General features: G+C 45.3%; 1 protein-coding gene across 2 annotated transcripts in view; it reads left to right on the forward strand.

Annotated features, from left to right (window-relative positions):
• The window catches only part of IQCH (IQ motif containing H), a 185918-nt gene that overhangs the window by 16989 nt on the left and 149124 nt on the right, over positions 1 to 19805 (forward strand). For both annotated transcript variants that reach the window (XM_068275033.1, XM_068275034.1), the window contains one exon: positions 13291 to 13410. In XM_068275033.1, the coding sequence (XP_068131134.1) occupies positions 13291 to 13410 (120 nt within the window). The remainder of the gene's footprint in view (positions 1 to 13290; positions 13411 to 19805) is intronic.

A 19805-nucleotide genomic window follows, 5' to 3' on the forward strand; every position in this document is an offset into this window, starting at 1 on the left:
AGCTGGTGGCAGAGTGGCAGCAGAAGGTAAATCTGTGTACCCTGGCAGTGGGAAACACAGACAGACAGCAGAAGGACAGTACACAGCAGCCCACTGTAGGTGTAAAATGTGTGGCTGCAGGCGACGTAATAGTCAAAGTGAACCAGGCTGGCTTAGTGAGCAGGAGCCAGGAGGTGGTAAAGGGTGGTAAGGCACATTAACGATGGTTCTTAGCCAGTTCATGTCCCCCTCTCGCCGACAACAGGGGCCAGGAACTCGCCTTCCACCCACGCCTGGTTCATCTTGAGAAACGTCAGTCTGTCCACAGACTTGTGAGACAGACGTGAGCGTTTCTCGGTGACCACACCACCAGCTGCACTGAAGCAGCGCTCGGACAGCACGCTGGAAGGGGGGCAGGACAGCACTTCCAGGGCGTACTGCGCCAGCTCGCTCCAGATCTCCAGGCGCTTGACCCAATACTCCATGGGATCAACAGGGGCATCGCTGTCAAGCCCGCTGTAGGACCCCATGTAGTCAGCCACCATGCGGGTCAGGCGCTGGCTGTGACCGGTGGAGGATGCTGCTGCATGCACCTCCTCTCTAGTCACTGCTGCCGGAGCCTCTACAGTCCTGTAGAGCTCGTGGCTGAGAGACAGCAGGTCTGTGGGGCGCTTGCTGCTGGATGCAGGCACCTGCTGCTGCCTCTGTGCTGGCTGCTGGACAGTGGGGGGGGAAGGCTTCCTCCAAGCGCTCAACAAGGGCCTGCTGCAAGCTCCTTATTTGTTGCGCTGGGTCTCCTCCTGCAGGCGGCAGGAACTGGCTCAACTTCCCCTTGAGGCGTGGGTCCAACATCATGCTGATCCAGATGTCCTCCCTCTGCTTCATCTGGATCACCCTGGGGTCTCTGCGCAGGCACGTCAGCATGTGCGCTGCCATTGGGAAGAGGCGGGCCACGTCTGCTGGCACATCGACGGCAGTGCTGCTGTCCTCATCCTCCTCCTCTGCCTCGTCAGCCTCATCCTCTCTCCACCCCCGCACCAACTCAGCTGCACTGTGCTGCTCCCCCTCATCAGCAGCAAGGTCAGGGACCTCCACCAAGTCCTCCTCCTCCTCCCCCTCAGAGGTGGACTGTGCAGCTGCTTGCCGCTCCTGCTGGTCCAAGGCTGCCGCTCCCTGTTCCAGCAAAGCATCGAGGGCCCTGTTCAGCAGACAAACCAGGGGCACCCACTCGCAGACCATAGCATGGTCCCTGCTCACCATGTTAGTGGCCTGCAGAAAGGGAGCCAGCACTAAGCACACCTGCTGCATGTGCCTCCAGTCATCATCGGGGACGATGGACGGGATGTTGCTGGTCTTGTCCCTTCTCTGAGCGGCGGAAACAGTGGCCAGGGCAAGGTACTGTTTGACAGCGCGCTTCTGTTCAACCAGACGCTCCAACATCGCCAGGGTGGAGTTCCAGCGAGTCGGAACGTCAAGGATCGGCCGATGGCGTGGCAGATCCAGCTCCTTTTGCACGTCTTCCAGGCTCGCACAGGCTGCAGCCGAGCGCCGGAAGTGACGCACAACGTTCCTTGCCGTTTCCAGCAGTTCGCCCATCCCCTGGTAGGTGCGCAAGAACTTCTGCACCACCAGGTTCAGCACGTGGGCAAGACAGGGGATGTGGGTCAGGTTTCCCCTGTCTATTGCGGCAACCAGATTGGCCCCATTGTCGGCCACCACCTCTCCGACTCTGAGGCCTCTGGGGGTCAGCCAAATCCTCTCCTGCTCCTGGAGTTTGGCCAACACATGGGTTGCCGTCAGCTTGGTCTTCACAAGGCTGACCAAGTGCAGCAGCGCTTGGCAGTGGCGGGCCTTCACGCTGCTGCTGAGGCGGGGGGTTTGGCCAGGTGTGCCGGAGGATGGCAGAGGATCGGAGGAACCTGCTGCAGTTCCCCTGACCCTGCGGGGTGGCACCACCCACTGTGTTGCTGCTGCTGCTGTGCCCGCTGCTGCTCTCCCATCCTCACCCCCTTCCACCAAGCTGACCCAGTGGACAGTGAAGGACAGGTAGCGGCCTGTCCCGAAGCGGCTGCTCCAGGAGTCCATGGTGACGTGGACCCTTTCACCAACCGCGTGCTCCAGCCCTCGCTCCACATTGGCCATCACAAAGCGGTGCAGTGCAGGAATGGCCTTGCGGGAGAAAAAGTGTCTGCTGGGGAGCTGCCAGTCTGGGGCTGCGCAAGCAAGCAGCGCACGAATGTCGCTCCCCTCCTGCACGAGCGTGTACGGCAGGAGTTGGGAGCACATGGCCCGTGCCAGCAAGCCGTTCAGCTGCCGCACGCGACGGCTGCTGGGAGGCAGAGCCCTAACCACCCCCTGGAAGGACTCGCTCAAAAGGCTCTGGCGTGGCTTTTGCTGGCACGGGAATCAGCAGACACAGCGGAGGAGGCCACTGAGGACTGGCTGCCAGAACAGGCCTCAGTGTCGGCGGCAGGAGTTGCAGAGGGGGGAGGAGCAGTGCGTTTCCGCACTCCTGCTGGTGCTGCTGGAGGAGCAGGAGGGCGGGTGGCTGCTGTTGCTGCTGCTGCTGAAGGCTGTGCAGTGATGGGTGTGGTGCCACTGCCAGCACCAGATGCCTTCAGCCTCTGGAACTCCTGATGCTGGTGGAAATGTTTCGCAGCAAGGTGGTTGATGAGCGAGCTGGTGCAGAACTTTAAGGGGTCTGCACCTCTGCTCAACTTCCGCTGACAGTGGTTGCAAGTGGCGTACTTGCTGTACACTGTGGGCATGGTGAAAAAGCGCCAGATTGGTGACAGAAACATCCCCCTACGGCATGGAAGCGCTGCTGCCTGTCTCCCTGTGGTGGTTTGGGGGGGGGCTTGGGTGCGGCTGGTGGTGGTACTGGCAGATGCTGCTGCTGCTGCTGCTGCTGAGCCTGAGACACCAGCAGGCTGTGGGACCTGCCTACTGCTGCTGCCAATGCTTGCAATGATGCGCCTCCTTGCAAGGCCCACAAGAGCATCCTCCTCCTCCTCCTCAGAGCTGCTGAGGATGACATCCCCTGGAGGTGGTGGCACCCAGTCTCTGTCTGTCACCGGGTCATCAACATCCTCCCCCTCCTGAAACATGTCCTGCTGGGATGAGGACCCCCCAAACTCCTCTCCTGATGCATGGATGGGCTGCTTGACTGTCGCCACAGTCTTGCTGTCCAATCCCTCATCCCCCAAAGTGCCCATCAGCATCTCCTCCTCAAGATCGCCAACAACAGCAGACAATTTACTCATGATGCCTGGGGTCAAAAAACTGCTGAATGACAGGTCGGCGAGTGACGGTGAACTGGCCTCCTCCCCAGACCCTGCTGGGCGGCTGCTGCGAACAGGGGTGGTGGTGGTGGTGGTGAGGGTGGAGGCCTCAGATGCAGAGCTGATGGCGGGCTGCTCATCCTCTGTCATGAGTTGCACCACAGTGTCTGCATGCTTTTCCTCAATGGGACGTTTCCGACCCGGCTGGAGGAAAATCGGAGCAGGTGCTACACGCTGCTGCTGCTGTGTCTCTGCAGCGTGAGTTGCAGATGCTCCTGCTGGGCGGCGCCCAAGGCGTCCACGGCCAGTGGCTATGGGAGGAATGTTAGCCACTGACGCTGCTGCTGCGGAACTGTGCATGGTGGCGCGCCCGCGCCCGCGGCTTGCCACAATGCTGCTCCCTCTCCTCCTGATTCCCTTGCTGCCCTTCCCCTTGCCCAAACCGCGCTGGCTGCTACTTCCAGACATCTTCGATGTTTTGGGCGTATAGACAAAAGTTTTTTAAAAGGGCGGGTGAAAAGTGGGGTACTTTAATGGAGTGGGTTGGTGGGTGAGGTGACTGAGTGAGTGTCCCTAGTACAGTAAGTAAGTAGTAACAGTCAGGAAGTACAACTAGCAGTTACAACTTACAATAATCAGTAGTAATCACAAGTAAATTTAGTGTGTGTACACTACAGACAGTGAGTGCACGCACGCGCAAACGCGCAGGAGCTAGCCTATGAACAGTGACTGAGTGAGTGTCCCTAGTACAGTAAGTAAGTAAGTAGTAACAGTCAGTAAGTACAACTAACTAATTACAATAATCAATCAGTTATCAGAAGGAAATAGAGTGTGTGTAGTGTGTACACAGACAGTGAGTGCACACACGCAGGAGCTAGTAGCCTATGAACAGTGACTGAGTGTCCTAGACTCCTAGTACAGTAAGTAGTAACAGTAAGTACAACTAACTAATTACAATAATCAATCAGTTATCAGAAGGAAATAGAGTGTGTGTAGTGTGTACACAGACAGTGAGTGCACACACGCAGGAGCTAGTAGCCTATGAACAGTGACTGAGTGTCCTAGACTCCTAGTACAGTAAGTAGTAACAGTAAGTACAACTAACTAATTACAATAATCAATCAGTTATCAGAAGGAAATAGAGTGTGTGTAGTGTGTACACAGACAGTGAGTGCACACACGCAGGAGCTAGTAGCCTATGAACAGTGACTGAGTGTCCTAGACTCCTAGTACAGTAAGTAGTAACAGTAAGTACAACTAACTAATTACAATAATCAATCAGTTATCAGAAGGAAATAGAGTGTGTGTAGTGTGTACACAGACAGTGAGTGCACACACGCAGGAGCTAGTAGCCTATGAACAGTGACTGAGTGTCCTAGACTCCTAGTACAGTAAGTAGTAACAGTAAGTACAACTAACTAATTACAATAATCAATCAGTTATCAGAAGGAAATAGAGTGTGTGTAGTGTGTACACAGACAGTGAGTGCACACACGCAGGAGCTAGTAGCCTATGAACAGTGACTGAGTGTCCTAGACTCCTAGTACAGTAAGTAGTAACAGTAAGTACAACTAACTAATTACAATAATCAATCAGTTATCAGAAGGAAATAGAGTGTGTGTAGTGTGTACACAGACAGTGAGTGCACACACGCAGGAGCTAGTAGCCTATGAACAGTGACTGAGTGTCCTAGACTCCTAGTACAGTAAGTAGTAACAGTAAGTACAACTAACTAATTACAATAATCAATCAGTTATCAGAAGGAAATAGAGTGTGTGTAGTGTGTACACAGACAGTGAGTGCACACACGCAGGAGCTAGTAGCCTATGAACAGTGACTGAGTGTCCTAGACTCCTAGTACAGTAAGTAGTAACAGTAAGTACAACTAACTAATTACAATAATCAATCAGTTATTAGAAGGAAATAGAGTGTGTGTAGTGTGTACACAGACAGTGAGTGCACACACGCAGGAGCTAGTAGCCTATGAACAGTGACTGAGTGTCCTAGACTCCTAGTACAGTAAGTAGTAACAGTAAGTACAACTAACTAATTACAATAATCAATCAGTTATCAGAAGGAAATAGAGTGTGTGTAGTGTGTACACAGACAGTGAGTGCACACACGCAGGAGCTAGTAGCCTATGAACAGTGACTGAGTGTCCTAGACTCCTAGTACAGTAAGTAGTAACAGTAAGTACAACTAACTAATTACAATAATCAATCAGTTATCAGAAGGAAATAGAGTGTGTGTAGTGTGTACACAGACAGTGAGTGCACACACGCAGGAGCTAGTAGCCTATGAACAGTGACTGAGTGTCCGAGACTCCTAGTACAGTAAGTAGTAACAGTGAGTACAACTAACTAATTACAATATTCAATTACAATAATCAATCAGTTATCAGAACTTGGAAATAGAATGTGTGTAGTGTGTACACAGACAGTGAGTGCACACACGCAGGAGCAGCTAGTAGCCTATGAACAGTGACAGTGAGTGTCCTAGTACAGTTACAGTATATAACTACAATACTAATACAATCAGTAGTAAAGGACAGCAGAAATACTGGTATAGATGAGAGAAATAAACAGAGGACAGGAGGACAGCTGCCCACACAGGCAGGCCCTGAGGCCTAAAGCTGTAAGCCTGCAGCAGCTGGCCTGTCTCTATGTAACACAAAAGCTACTAACTAAAATACAATGTCTAACTAACTAACAACAATATAGGTGTGTATAGGAGGTGTATGTGAGCAAAAACGCTAGGTAAATGACCACAATAAAGCTCTTGCTAAGCCAAAGCACAAAGGAGCAACTCTCTCTCTATGCAAGTCTCAGGCAAGGACGGAGAAACGTAACATGGCGGCCGCTATTTACAGGGTAGAGGCTGGCCAGGGTCCCCCTCTGTGATTGGCTGCCGTCAGAGGGCCTGGGAGCCCTCTGATTGGCTCTAAGGACATCAATCTGGGCTATGACGCTATTCGAGCTCGGTACCGAGCTCGAATAGCGCCGTTTGCTCGAATAGTTCGAATAGTGAATGGGCTATTCGAGTGTACGCGAATAGCCCATTCGAATAGCTGCAGCTATTCGGAGCTCGAATACCGAGCTCGAATAGCTGAAAAAGTGCTCGAATATTCGAGCTAATCGAATATTCGAGCTCTGCTGAGCACCACTGCTACTAGCCTTGACCAATAACTTCATAGAAAACATCAGTATTAAATTATTAAAGTGTAGTATTCACAGGAATGGGACTGCACTGCTTTTGGTGAGGCCAGGTAAAACTCTTATATCCTATTGTTACTTGTAAAGTTAAAAAGCGAAGCGGTGCCCCAGGTGTTGAAAAAAACTAAAGTAAGAAATTGGAACAAGAGTTTTGGTCTCTTGTCCTTGTATCTGCCTTGCTCTGAGGGACTGAAGATTGTATATTACTACTTGTGATTCTTTTATTAGATTATAGTTCAGCATTGCTGGAAATGCTTCTGTGTTATGTTCTTTAACCCTACCTACTACACAATATATTCAATGATTTCTCCAATTTTTTGAGCAACGAGCAATGATTTCCCCAATCTTGTGATGTGGGTACAGGTGTGGATTACGTAAAGAACGTTTGGTGACACGCGGCAATGAGAACAGTGACGGCGGATCTTTAAGATCCTTGACGACGCAAAGTACTGTGATCGCTTGACTTCCATTTGCTCCCATCATGTGATGTCACCTTGTACTCAGCGGCTTCAAACTACATTAAAAAAAATATCAAGTGCATCCTGTAGGTCTCAAATTGTTTTGGGCAAAAGGATAGCATGATTAACAAATAGAAGAGATTTCACGTCAAGCCCTCATTTTTACATTAAGCCGTATGGAGGAGCACCACGTAATGAGAGTTAATTATGGTGTGCCAAGAACTCACCCCTGTATCCCATGGGGCCTACACAGATTTTGTGCAAGCCCTCATTGTTGACATTCTTCCATCTACATCTCTACTTTAACACACAGTCCATAAAAACCACAAACAGAGAGGTATAAGACAAATCCCCAAGGAAGGCCAACACACACTGTAGAAGACTATGATCTTCTACCAGAATACGGACACAGCTCTCACTTTGCTCAGGTACAGACTAAATGGCATGCTATAATGTTCCTGGGCCACCATACTCATGCAGTCCTGCCAACAGGTACACAGTCATATGCCGTCTTCAGACCCACAACACATACTGTATATAGGCTGGGTTGTCATACTTCTGTAATCACTAACATCATTTTAAGGGCCCGTTTCCACTTGTGCCGCACGCGTCCGCGAGACGCGCTGTGACACTTTCCATCAGCCGTGCCATGCACGGCTATGGGATTCGTAGCCACCCGCACAACTTCGGATGGAAAAGCTGACCGAATCGCTAGCACAAGCGATTCGGCCGACGGCTCTATTACTCCCTATGGCAGAGATTCCCCACGCGATTTGCCTGCGGGGAAACTCTGCATATTTGGCGCGGAAGCCACAGAAGTGGAAACGGGCCCTAAAAGAAACATAATTTCAGAGGACCCCAGAGCTGGAACACAGGTTTGCTTTAAAAAGTATAAAATGTGTATACAGAGCATGGAACTTGTTGTTTAGTATAGAGTACCGCAGCAATAAGTCATTTTATTGAGTTTAAAAAACATGTGTTTCAAATTCATTTTCTCAAAAGCTACAAGGTCTTTTTGAAAAAAAATTTTGGGGGGGGGACTTGTTACCACAGAAATTTCACTTTATCGGGCCATTCTTTTCAGTGGGTTATTCGTAAGTCATGCGTTTATAAGTCGGGGACTACCTGCACAGATTCTTTCCCATGTGCTTTTATGATAAAGTATTTTTAAGATTACCGTCCTCCAAAGCACTGTATAGTAAAATAATGCAGGTTTGTTGGTCAAAAAGCAAGCATCATATATTTACCTTATAATTAGATGCAGCTATAGGTAACCATTCTTGTGTGTGTGTATTTATGGCACTTGTGTTTGTATTATACAGTAACTTAAATAATTCATTTGTATAGCTGATATTTGTACATCTGGAAATATTAAAATGACTACTCATCATTTTATCACAGCTAAGCATTTGTGAGTGCTATACGGCATTCCATGTCAATATTGGAGCATGATTAAGCTGACCTGTCTGCATCCACCTGGGACCTATTTCTGTTCACCTCAGCCTTGCAGCTGCAATCCTCCAGCACCTGCTTAAAAATACATATCCTGCGACAGAACCTGAGCACCTCATTTCTTATCCATAGGAAAGTGCTGCTTTACCAGCTGTTCTACAGACGTGGCGCGCTGGCAGGAGCAGTATTATTATTAACTAGTTGCGCTACCCAGCTGGGAAATTGCCACCTATAATTTGCCACCTTCTATCCTTCCAACAAGGTAAACCTCAGTTGGTGCAATAAAACCTGAGCCCTACTTGTGAAATGATGTGATTGAGCAAGCCGAAGCTCCAGTCACCAGCTGCACTGCTCACAACAGTCGCTGCTTATCATTCTGACCACAGCTTTATCGCTTTATTTGTCTAAATGATTGATTTTTTAAATTTCCACTTCGGATTTTACGTTTCCTCTTTGCATTTTGTAATTTTAGGCAATCTAAAAGTGTTTCGTTTTAGTTGTGGATAATGCAGGAAAATGTCAGCACATCTTTTAAATTTTACTTCTGTTTGTGTTCCCTTTGAAGTGAATTTTCTTGATATTCAGGGTCTTATTCAATTCAACTTTTCTCCTAAGTTTTCTCCTAGGAAATAATTTTTCATCTTCTTTTTAAATTAACTTTTCAGCACTCTGCAATTTAAAAAGTACCAAAAAGAAGGTGAAAAGGTACTGTCAAAGGAGGACATTTATCAAGAGTGCCTGAGACAAAATATTGGTAGGTTTTTAGAAATCCATGCAAAACTGTCTCATACATCTTAAGAAATCAGTAGATAGTGCAGTTTCCTTCTAAAACTGTTGTAGAATATGAGGAGTTAGGAAGGTCTCTCAGACAGTGCAGTGTGTGAGGGAGATTGCTGTTGCTGAGGTAACCAATACATCTGCTGTGTTGATACCAGCAGGCTCTGAGTTAGGAATTCAGCAGGAGGGAACAGCACTTCTCAAATCATGACTAGCCTGCACTGCTGCACTATCTGTAGAACTGCTATCACGCACTTCTTAATCTGCTACAGTTTAGGGATGGATGTACACTTTACTTAACTGTAGTGCAGCTCTAGAAATTCACACTATTAAGTAGGATTTAAGAAGCTTCTTATTATCATGCAGAACTGTTCCCCCTGCTGGTTAGAACTGTTAAAGAAGACTTTCTTGCTTGCTGGTGGTTTAAAAAGTGTTTTATTGACAAGATGTGAAAAATCACCTAGGAGAAAACTTTAAAGAAAAAGTGAATTGAATAATGGCCCCTGTGAAATCAAAAATTGTAAGATACAATTAATACTGCACTGCTGGGCGCATATTAGCATGCCCTGCAATACATGAAAATTATTTGGATATATTTTTTTTCATCTTCTTCTGTAAGCTTCTATTTTCTTCTTTAACCTTCACTTACTAAGTCATATGTCTTAAAATAAACTTTCTTGGATGGTTTCCTGCTAAGGATGAGTGAATGTGAAATTCTGTTTGAAACTGAACCTGAGCAATGGTGTACGAGGGCTGGGCACTGGGTGTTAACTCACATTGGTCTCTACCTCTGGCCCAGTGCACCATGCCCCTCTACATCTTCCGAATATTCCACTCCTGATACTTTCTCCTTGAAGGAGGAAGTATTGGAAAGATGTAGAGGAGTATGCAGTACTGCAGCAGAGGCGGAGACCAATGTGAGTTGGCCCTTCTTTTTCATTAATGTCCACAGCCCCCGGGGGTCTTAATTCTCATTACGCATGACAGCTGACATCAGTCCATCCTCTAGTGACTTGTTATTGACCAGTATCCATAAATCAGCTAAGCAACCTGAAATACTATTGTTTATGTATTTTTTGGATTATGATCAATAGTCACAAAAGTAAACATATAGTGATAGAATCTATGTGTTAGAGTTGTATATAGTGCAGTGTTCTCCCCAGAATTTTTTTTCCAACCGGGTGGCATTAAACAGTAGCCGGGTGGCATGAAAAAGTAGCCAGGTGGGGCAATACGAGAGAATGCATGGCTGGTGATTCTGTGCGCAACTCTGTTTATGGCATAGGAGGAGGAGAGCCTATGACAGACAGGTGCTCATCAAAACTTGCCGGGTGCAGCACCCGGCTAAAAAAGCCTGGGGAGAACACTATAGTGGATAAGCAGTCTTTCTATAAATGAAGCAGTTGGTGCTATACTTACACCAGGATATAGGCATCTTGAGTGCACTGAGTTCAGCAAGCATATTGCCCTCCTATTTGGTATGGGGAAGATGTGTTTTGTAGACTGTATAGTGATATATGCCTAATATATGCCACACAATAGGTAGTAAAACCACGCCATAGAGTACACTGCAAAACTGTGGCTGAGCAGCTACGAGTGCTTGATGTGGGCACTGGTTTTTGGCTATTGTATAGCTGAGCATCGGCTATCGATTGAATAAGGTGCTTGCATTCTGCTACAGTAGCTGAGCACCACCATCCAGACCAAGACCTGGGGAACAAAAATAACAGAAAGTTAGTATTAGATACTGTTAGGGGGTTCTTTTAGAAGACATTAATGTTAGAGGATAGGTTAGGAGGTTAGATTTAACAGTTTGGTTTATGGTCATGCATTTAGGAAACACTATACATGAAAAGGGGAGGTTGGGGTTAGGCTTTAGGGTGCAGGTTAGAGTAAGGAACTAGGAAGAAATGAATACTATGGTAAAAGATTTATGTTGGGGAAAGTAAAGGATAAAAGTTAGCCAAGAGAAGGACCAGTGCATGCCCTAATCATATCCCACCTTGGTTATTGTAACATCATTAAAAGAGAGAAACGAGAGTATTGAGTCATCGGTGTACTGTTGATCTTTATAGTTTGATTGTTAGGCCCTGACCTATCTAAATTTTCTGAAGTGCAAAGGAGAAGGCTCTTTTCTCTGGCTCAGCCTCCTAGAGCTGTCTTAATACCTTTCTCTGGGATTTTTTGTAACTAACTGCTACCCCCATGCTTAATGTTCTTTTGCCCTTATACTTACCTAATGGAGTTCTGCAACTTTGGAGGTCATATGATTTAACACCCCAAATGGGCCGCTTTGTTCCTCCCATAGGGAATAATGGGAGGATGGTAAGTGGCAGTCGTAGCCATGCCTCCTCCAAATCAGTGAAGGGAAGGTTGAGTAGCATTGTAGAAGGTCAGGCTAATGCACTTACAAGCCGGTCCTTTTTGCAGGAGACTAGAACCAGGCCCTGTATGTTATCACCATGGGACTCTCAAATGGGACTTTAGCGAATGTGAAGAAAGATGAGTGGGGTGTGTGTTTGTTTGTTGGAGAGGGGCTGAAAAAACTTTATTACCAAACTGTGGACAGACATGAGATAATTAGCAGACTTATCCTTGTCCTGCACAAACCAATTCCAAACGTTTTCATCGTTTCCAAAATATTCTCATCCTTTCCACTTTACTATAAGATTTTATCCAGAAATGTGTATTTATGCTGATTTATATGTTTGTGAGCCGTAATGACCAATCAGGATGTAGCTGTCACTCCCTAACCTGAAATAGAACAATAGAAAAGTGTTACAGTAAAGTCCTGGTTTACCAGATCTCAGACATCCGGCAGTCTCAACTAACCGGCATGCCTGTTTGCTTGTTAGTTGTGTGCAGTAGAAGCTACTTATGACTGTTGGGGGCTCTGGTCTGCTTCAGTCCTGGAGCTCCCAACGGCTTTGAGGTGTCCTCATGTGTGTACGGAGGACACCTGACCCACATCGGGTCACGTGGCGGGTCCCGTGAAGCTGTGTACGGAGGACACCGGAAAGCTGCTGAGAGCTACAGGCCCGAAGCAGACCAGTGCCTGGAGCATTTGTGATTGCTGCTGCGCACACCAGTTTGCCTTTCATAAAGGGGGAGAGAGGTTAGTGTTAATCTTAATGCTGGTTGCTTGACTTCTCAAGCATCCGGCACAGACACATATCCGGCAACAGGCAATCCCTGCCTGTTCCGGATAAATGAGACTCTACTGTATTTATGGATATATACAGTGTATATATATATATATATATATATATATCACCCTCTCATGTCTTGGAATTTGTTATTCATTTGGTATCTTGCAATGTGTTATATGCTTTATTGATCATGTTACATTTGTCACTGTAAATATCAATTCTCTATTTTGTACCATTGTCTATATTATTATGTATCCCATGTTTGTTTCCTACTTTGTACAGCACCACTGAATATTTTGCCTCTTTATAAATCAATGATAATATATACTATCTATCTATCTATCTATCTATCTATCTATCTATCTATCTATCTATCTATCTATCTATCTATCTATCTATCTATCTAGTGCATACAGTATATGGTATATATATATCATGTATATATAAAAAAATAATATATATATATATATATATATATATATATATATATATATATATATATATATATATATATATATATATATAATACATATATACACACACACACACACACACACACACACACACACACACACACACACACACACACACACACACACACACACACACACACACACACACATATATACTTAGAGGCACCAAGCTGTCTGAGCAGTTTATATGAAAATACCAATGCACACAACAGCTGGTAAGTGAATTACACTGTAGGAAAGTCTTGGAAAGTGTCAGTGATCACTTTATATGAATGCATATCCTCTGTCAGTATCTCAGCATAGCAAAGAGGAAATCTTAGTATTGGGGCCCGGCACAGACGTGTCTAGCTGGAGGCTATGTCATTCAGGCTGGAGGTAACATGTGGCTGTGTTTAGTGCATGCTGTGTGTTGTGTGTGTATAAATGTATCTGAGCCCACAGTGTGGATTTATACAATATCTGATTTCTAGAAGTGGGCCTGTAATAATCAAGTCGATCTTTTCTTACAGCACAAGCTAACCTTCAGTACACGCATCATGTGTAATCCTGAAGGACCGACCCACCGGGACCTCTTCAACCAGAACTATGGGATCAACTTGCCTTTGATTAACTGCAAACCAAAAACATCTGTAAGTCTGCCAGCTCTAATAAACTGTGTGCTACGCTACACCCAAGTGCTCAAATACTGTATTATTAAGTAAAGTCTGAATTACATTCCGTATTATTAGAATGCATGTCTGCACTCGTGGCATATAGTGCAGCAGTGGTGACACAATAATGGCTCAGTGGTTCAGAACCAGTCATGGTTTTCCCTCAGTGAGACCTCCAATACATTACCTGATGCCATTAAAAAAGAAACTATGATTAAAATTCAAACTTTTTAATAGTTTATAACTGCAGAGCTGATTGAATGTATCTATAGCCTCAAAGCAATTTTGCCTGATTCAGTTGTAAGGCTGGCTGCTTTCCAACGTGCAAATTAAGTTTTCTCCAAAACCAAGGGACATGAATAATTTGCTAGCTACTTTAAGCCTAAAATTAGGATTTTTTTTATTTTGACATATTTATGATTTATACTGATCAACATGATTGTTTTGAGAATTTGCCTTGCTCAGTGTTGGGTATAGATGAACTTTCAAGGACACCTGAACTGAGAGATATATGGAGGCTGCCATATTTGCAGTGTTTCCTTTTAAACAATACCAGTTGGCTGGCAACCTGCTGATCACTTTGGCAGCAGTAGTGTCTGAATCACATACCTGAAACAAGCATGCAGCTAATACAGTCAGACTTCAGTCAGAAACATCTGATCTGCAATTTTGTTCAGGGTCTATGGCTAAAAGAATTAGAGGCAGAGGATCAGTAGGACAGCCAGGCAACTGGTATTGTTTAAAATTAAATAAATATGTTGGACTCCATATCCTTCTTAGTTCAGGTGTGCTTTAAGCAAATGGGAGAGGGTGAGTGGTTATTATGCCTCAACCTCACCCAGAAGGCAATGCTAGGAGGCAAGGCCACTACAATGACATAGCAGCCCTTCTTTCAGAAAACAATATGGACCAGCCCAGAAGCCACCACACAACATTATGGTAAGACAGTAACAAGAAATGTAGTGAGTATGTCAGATTGTTTTACATTTTGGGGAGTTTTTGGGAAGCAGATGCCTTAGAAAAATACATTCCTGAAGATATTGTTGTCAAAGATTTGCACAGCCAACAGGAAGTTAATCTAAAAATATACATGGAGTGCTTATATAAACAGTGTAAGGGCCGGTTCACAGAAGAACGGATGCTAGGTGGATGCGTTGTGCCCCTTTTGCATCCGCTTACAGCAGTTTCACCGTCTGCTTCAATCACGTGTCCTGCGTCGATCACATTCGCCTGTATGCATCCCCACTCATGTGTCCCGCTGCCACTAGATCTCTCAGTACACAGCTCAGAGGCCGGTAGGGGCAGATAGGCGGCGATAAACCAATTCTCCCTAGCAACAGGGAGCATTTTCATCGGTCCACCACACACCAATGAGAAGCCTTCCTGTTGCTGAGGATTCCCATTGGTCTTTTGCTGTCCAGTGGAGATCCCCATGCTTTTGCCAGCCACCGGGTTGTGTACAGCTGAGAGGCCGGTAGGGGCAGATAGGAGGCAATAAACCAATTCTCCCTAGCAACAGGGAGCATTTTCATCAGTCCACCACGAACCAATGAGAAGCCTCCCTGTTGCTGAGGATTCCCATTGGTCTTTTGCTGCCCAGTGGAGATCCCCATGCTTTTGCCAGCCACCGGGTTGTGTACAGGGGCCAAGTGGCGGCGATCGGCAGCAGTACACATGAGTATTACGTCACAACTGTGATCAAAGAAGGTGACGCAGACGCAGCAACTAGCGTAGTTAACGGACACTGTCCATTCTCACAGGCTTTCAGTGCATACATTTTCCCATCCGGTCCAGGAAAATGTGCAAAGTTTGGACTCTGCGTTCCACTAAACGCAACACAGCAAGCGGATCCATTTTTTGAACGAGTGGAGACAGATCCTATTTTGAACATTAGGATCCACTTCCTGCGCTAAGAGGACCTTAAAAAACGGCTTGAATGGGTAAATGTTTTAAGCAAGTGTGAACCGGCCCTATGTATGTACAAGTAGACAAATCACACCCAGATTTGTGAAAAGTTTACTTACATTTGTAAAAGCAAAAGTATGTGAAGTTTATGCCATACAGGTTTTAGAACCAGTCGGTGTAAAACAAAATTTGAATTCACGCAAATGTACAATAGGCTATACTGTATATCTACTGATTATGTAGTCAGAAATGCCATGGATATATCTCAGGATTACTAGCTCCCTCCTCCAGGCCAGCTAGGCTACCCAGCCTGCACAGCAAATGGTTTGTGACACTGGGGGGAGGGAGGGTGGCTAGCACTGTGTGTGTGTGTGTGTGTGTGTGTGTGTGTGTGTGTGTGTGTGTGTGTGTGTGTGTGTGTGTGTGTGTGTGTGTGTGTGTGTGTGTGTGTGTGTGTGTGTGTGTGTGTGTGTGTGTGTGTGTGTGTGTGTGTGTGTGTGTGTGTGTGTGTGTGTGTGTGTGTGTGTGTGTGTGTGTGTGTGTGTGTGTGTGTGTGTGTGTGTGTGTGTGTGTGTGTGTGTGTGTGTGTGTGTGTGTGTGTGTAATATTAACCTAATCTTTATTTGAGCTTGCAAGGATGTTTTATAATCATCTCCCTGACAGAATCATAGATTCAATAGCACTGGTAGCTATTTACCGGCGATCCCTGTGGCCCTTGCTTGGGGCAAAAAGGCTCCATTGCGATCCTCTGTTATGGAATTGGGATTTTTTTTATCTGAGAGGGGAACACTGCAGATTTACACAGTTATAGTAAATTAGGGCCATAAGGGAACTCTTGGATGCTGTGCTTACAAAGCTATCAAACTTACTGTATATCTGTGCCTTGAGCTGCTATTTGCATAACTGAGTAGCACATTTTTCAAAACTCCCAGGTCACCCTGGATGCCATATAGATGCCTGCATGTCAGCCTTGTAGATGGTTTGCTAAATGTAGGCATGGAACAGGTTTACAAAATAGTATAGCAAATAGTCTACCAGTAAATATACTGTATATAGCTGTACAGGGTTTATCCTTCTCCATTGATGCTTATCGGCTGGTCCTGCTATTTGACTTTGAAATAAATAAGTCATGTTCTGCATTATGTACTTTTTTTCTTCATGTACTGTAACAATAATACAAATATTTTTAAAGGTAAAATTGGCAAATAGGAGGTTAATAGAGGGTGATTGATTATATTATTATGTAGTTATGTAGAGGGTGCAGTCTCAAAAGTGGACGTGGTTATAGGAGGTTACCAAACACACAAAGGGAAATACTCACTCCCAAACAGTCCTCTGCTGCTTTATAAAGCCTGCAGGCTGCTTATAAGCCAATAAGAAGTGCACACACACGTGGTTATAGGAGGTGGCTAAACAGCATTTTCATTGTAATAGCCCCATGTTTCATTTCCAGTCCATACCCTGTTATTGTGCCCCAATTACATGGCCCCATTAAATGCACCTCCTTTAATACCCCCATCCCCATTAAAGTGCCCCCCACCCCAATTATAGGGCCTCCATATAAAGTGGGCAAGTGACTACTCATTTCTAGCACTCTGTATAAAGCCCCCCCCTCCCCACCCCCCCATAGTGCCTTCTATATTGTGATCTCTTATATTATTATTATTATTATTTAGTATTTATATAGCGCCGACATATTACGCAGCGCTGTACAGTGTATATACAGTGTATATATATTGTCACTAACTGTCCCTCAAAGGAGCTCACAATCTAATCCCTACCATTGTCAAATGTCTATATTATGTAGTGTAAGTACTGTAGTCTAGGGCCAATTTTAGGGGGAGCCAATTAACTTATCCGTAGGTTTTTGGAATGTGGGAGGAAACCGGAGTGCCCGGAGGAAACCCACGCAGACACGGAGAGAACATACAAACTCTTTGCAGATAGTGCCCTGGCCCATATGATTTTCCACCCTACAGCGGCTGCTTTGTTGTGTGTCTCTTATAGTGGTCCCTCTACTGTGCACCCCTTATAGTATTCCCTATGCTGTGGATCCTGGTCCCCCCTCCACCTTTATTTTATCACAAATAAATACTAAGCAGAGGCCCCCAATTACAGTAGTACTACGTGAAACAAGGTACAGTATTGTAATACTCTAGAATGTACTAATTATAATTATGTAGTTTTCCTTATTTTATATATTTTCTTGGGTTGATTTCCAGCTTATTATATATTTTTGTTGAAATTGCTTGTTTATTAAAATTTCTGTCCCAGAAGTGTAAAATATGTTAAGAAAGAGGACTAGGAAAAGTATGGTAAAATCTGAACCTTTTTTTTTTTTTTTTTTTTTTTTAGAAGTGGCCCAAAACAAGAGAAAAAATATATACCAGCATCAAAAGCCAAATTTTCTATTTGTAATATATTGTACTACAGAGTTACTGAGGACCAGATTTACTGAGGCTATACAGGTCTGACTTACTGAGGCCGTACAGGTCCACATTTACTGAGGCAGGCCACACATGTCCGAATTTACAGAGTTATTACAGGTCTGGAGTTACTGAAGCTGTACAGGACCACATTTACTGAGGCTGTACAGGTCCACATTTACTGAGACCATACAGATATGAATTTACTGAGTCCGTATTGGTCCGGGTTTACTGAGGCTGTACAGATGCACATTTACTAAGGCCGTACAGGTCCAAATTTACTAAGGCTGTACAGGTCCAGATCAACTGAGGCCATACAGGTTCAGATTTACTTAGGCCATGCAGGTCTGGATTTACTGTCTGTACAGGTCCAGATTTACTGAGTTGTACAGGTCCACATTTACTGAGGCTGTACAGGTGCACATTTACTGCAGCTATACAGGTCCACATTTACTGAGGCTGTACAGGTCCACATTTACTGAGGCTGTACAGGTCCACATTTACTGAGGCTGTACAGGTCCACATTTACTGAGGCTGTACAGGTCCACATTTACTGAGGCAGTACAGATCCGGATTTATAAAAGCCGTACAGTTCTGGAATGACTGAGGCCATACAGGTCTGGATCCACTGAGGCTGTGCAGGTCCTTATTTAGTGAGGCTATACAGGTCCAGATTTACTAAGCTGTGCAGGTACTTATTTAGCGAGGCAGTACAGGTGCACATTTACTAAGACTGTACTGTTACAGATTTACTGAGGCTGTACAGGTCTTATTTACTGAGGCTGTGCAGGTCCTTATTTAGTGAGGCTATACAGGTCCACATTTACTGAGGCCATGCAGGTCCGTATTTACTGAGGTCCGTACAGGTCCAGATTTACTCAGACTGTGCAGGTCTAGATTTACTGAGGCCGTACAGGTCCGGATTTACTGAGCCCGTGCAGGTCCGGATTTACTGAGGCCATGCAGGTCCGGATTTATTGATGCTGTGCAGGTCCGGATTTACTGAGGCCATGCCGGTCCGGATTTACTGAGGCCATGCAGGTCCGGATTTATTAATGCTGTGCAGGTCCGGATATACTGAGGCTGTACAGGTCCGGATTTACTGAGGCTGTACAGGTCCACATTTACTGAGGCCGTGCAGGTCCGGATTTACTGAGGCTGTGCAGGTCCAGATTTACTCAGGCTGTGCAGGTCCGGATTTACTGAAGCTGTGCAGGTCCGGATTTACTGAGGCCATTCAGGTCCAGATTTACTGAGGCCATTCAGGTCCAGATTTACTGAGGCCATTCAGGTCCAGATTTACTGAGGCCATTCAGGTCCAGATTTACTGAGGCCATGCAGGTCCGGATTTACTGAGGCCATGCACGTTCGGATTTACTGAGGCCATGCAGGTCCGGATTTACTGATGCTGTGCAGGTTTGGATTTTTAATACAAGGTTATTCGATGAAAAATGTTTGCATTCCTTGCCCAAGGCATATCAGAGTACAGAGGGGGTTGCTAAACGGTTAGTAAACAAGTAACTGCACAATTGTAGTCACATTCACACACATATCATAAGTAATTTATGTAATAAATTCATAGCTAGTTTCTTTCTTTTTTTTATTTTTTTTTTGTGCAAAAATGTTAAGCTGCAAGATGAAGGTGACTGCAGGTTCCCCTCTATTCTCTAGTTGTGAAGAACCTTACTAAATTAAGCCCAGTACGTTCTCCATGTGTTTTAATAGTTTGTCCCTGGTTGGGTCGGATTTTTACCAAAATTATCATGATAGGACAACTGGCCATACCTATCATGTGTTTCTATGGCAATAGATTGCCAGCTCCTTTGAGGACATGTATTGATGTCTCAGTGCATAATATATATACATATGGCTGTACAGAATACAGGAAATAAATCATGTTAGCTTGGCGTCTGCGGTGCCACTACAGATACTCCTACATCTCATTGCTCTGTACAACTACAGACTAGCACTCCATAATAATCTACATTTCATGCTCTTGTTTGAGGCTGTCATGGAGATTTGCCTTCACTGCAATCAAACTGA

This window comes from Hyperolius riggenbachi, chromosome 3 (genome assembly GCF_040937935.1).
Source record: "Hyperolius riggenbachi isolate aHypRig1 chromosome 3, aHypRig1.pri, whole genome shotgun sequence".
NCBI classification, from domain to species: domain Eukaryota; kingdom Metazoa; phylum Chordata; class Amphibia; order Anura; family Hyperoliidae; genus Hyperolius; species Hyperolius riggenbachi.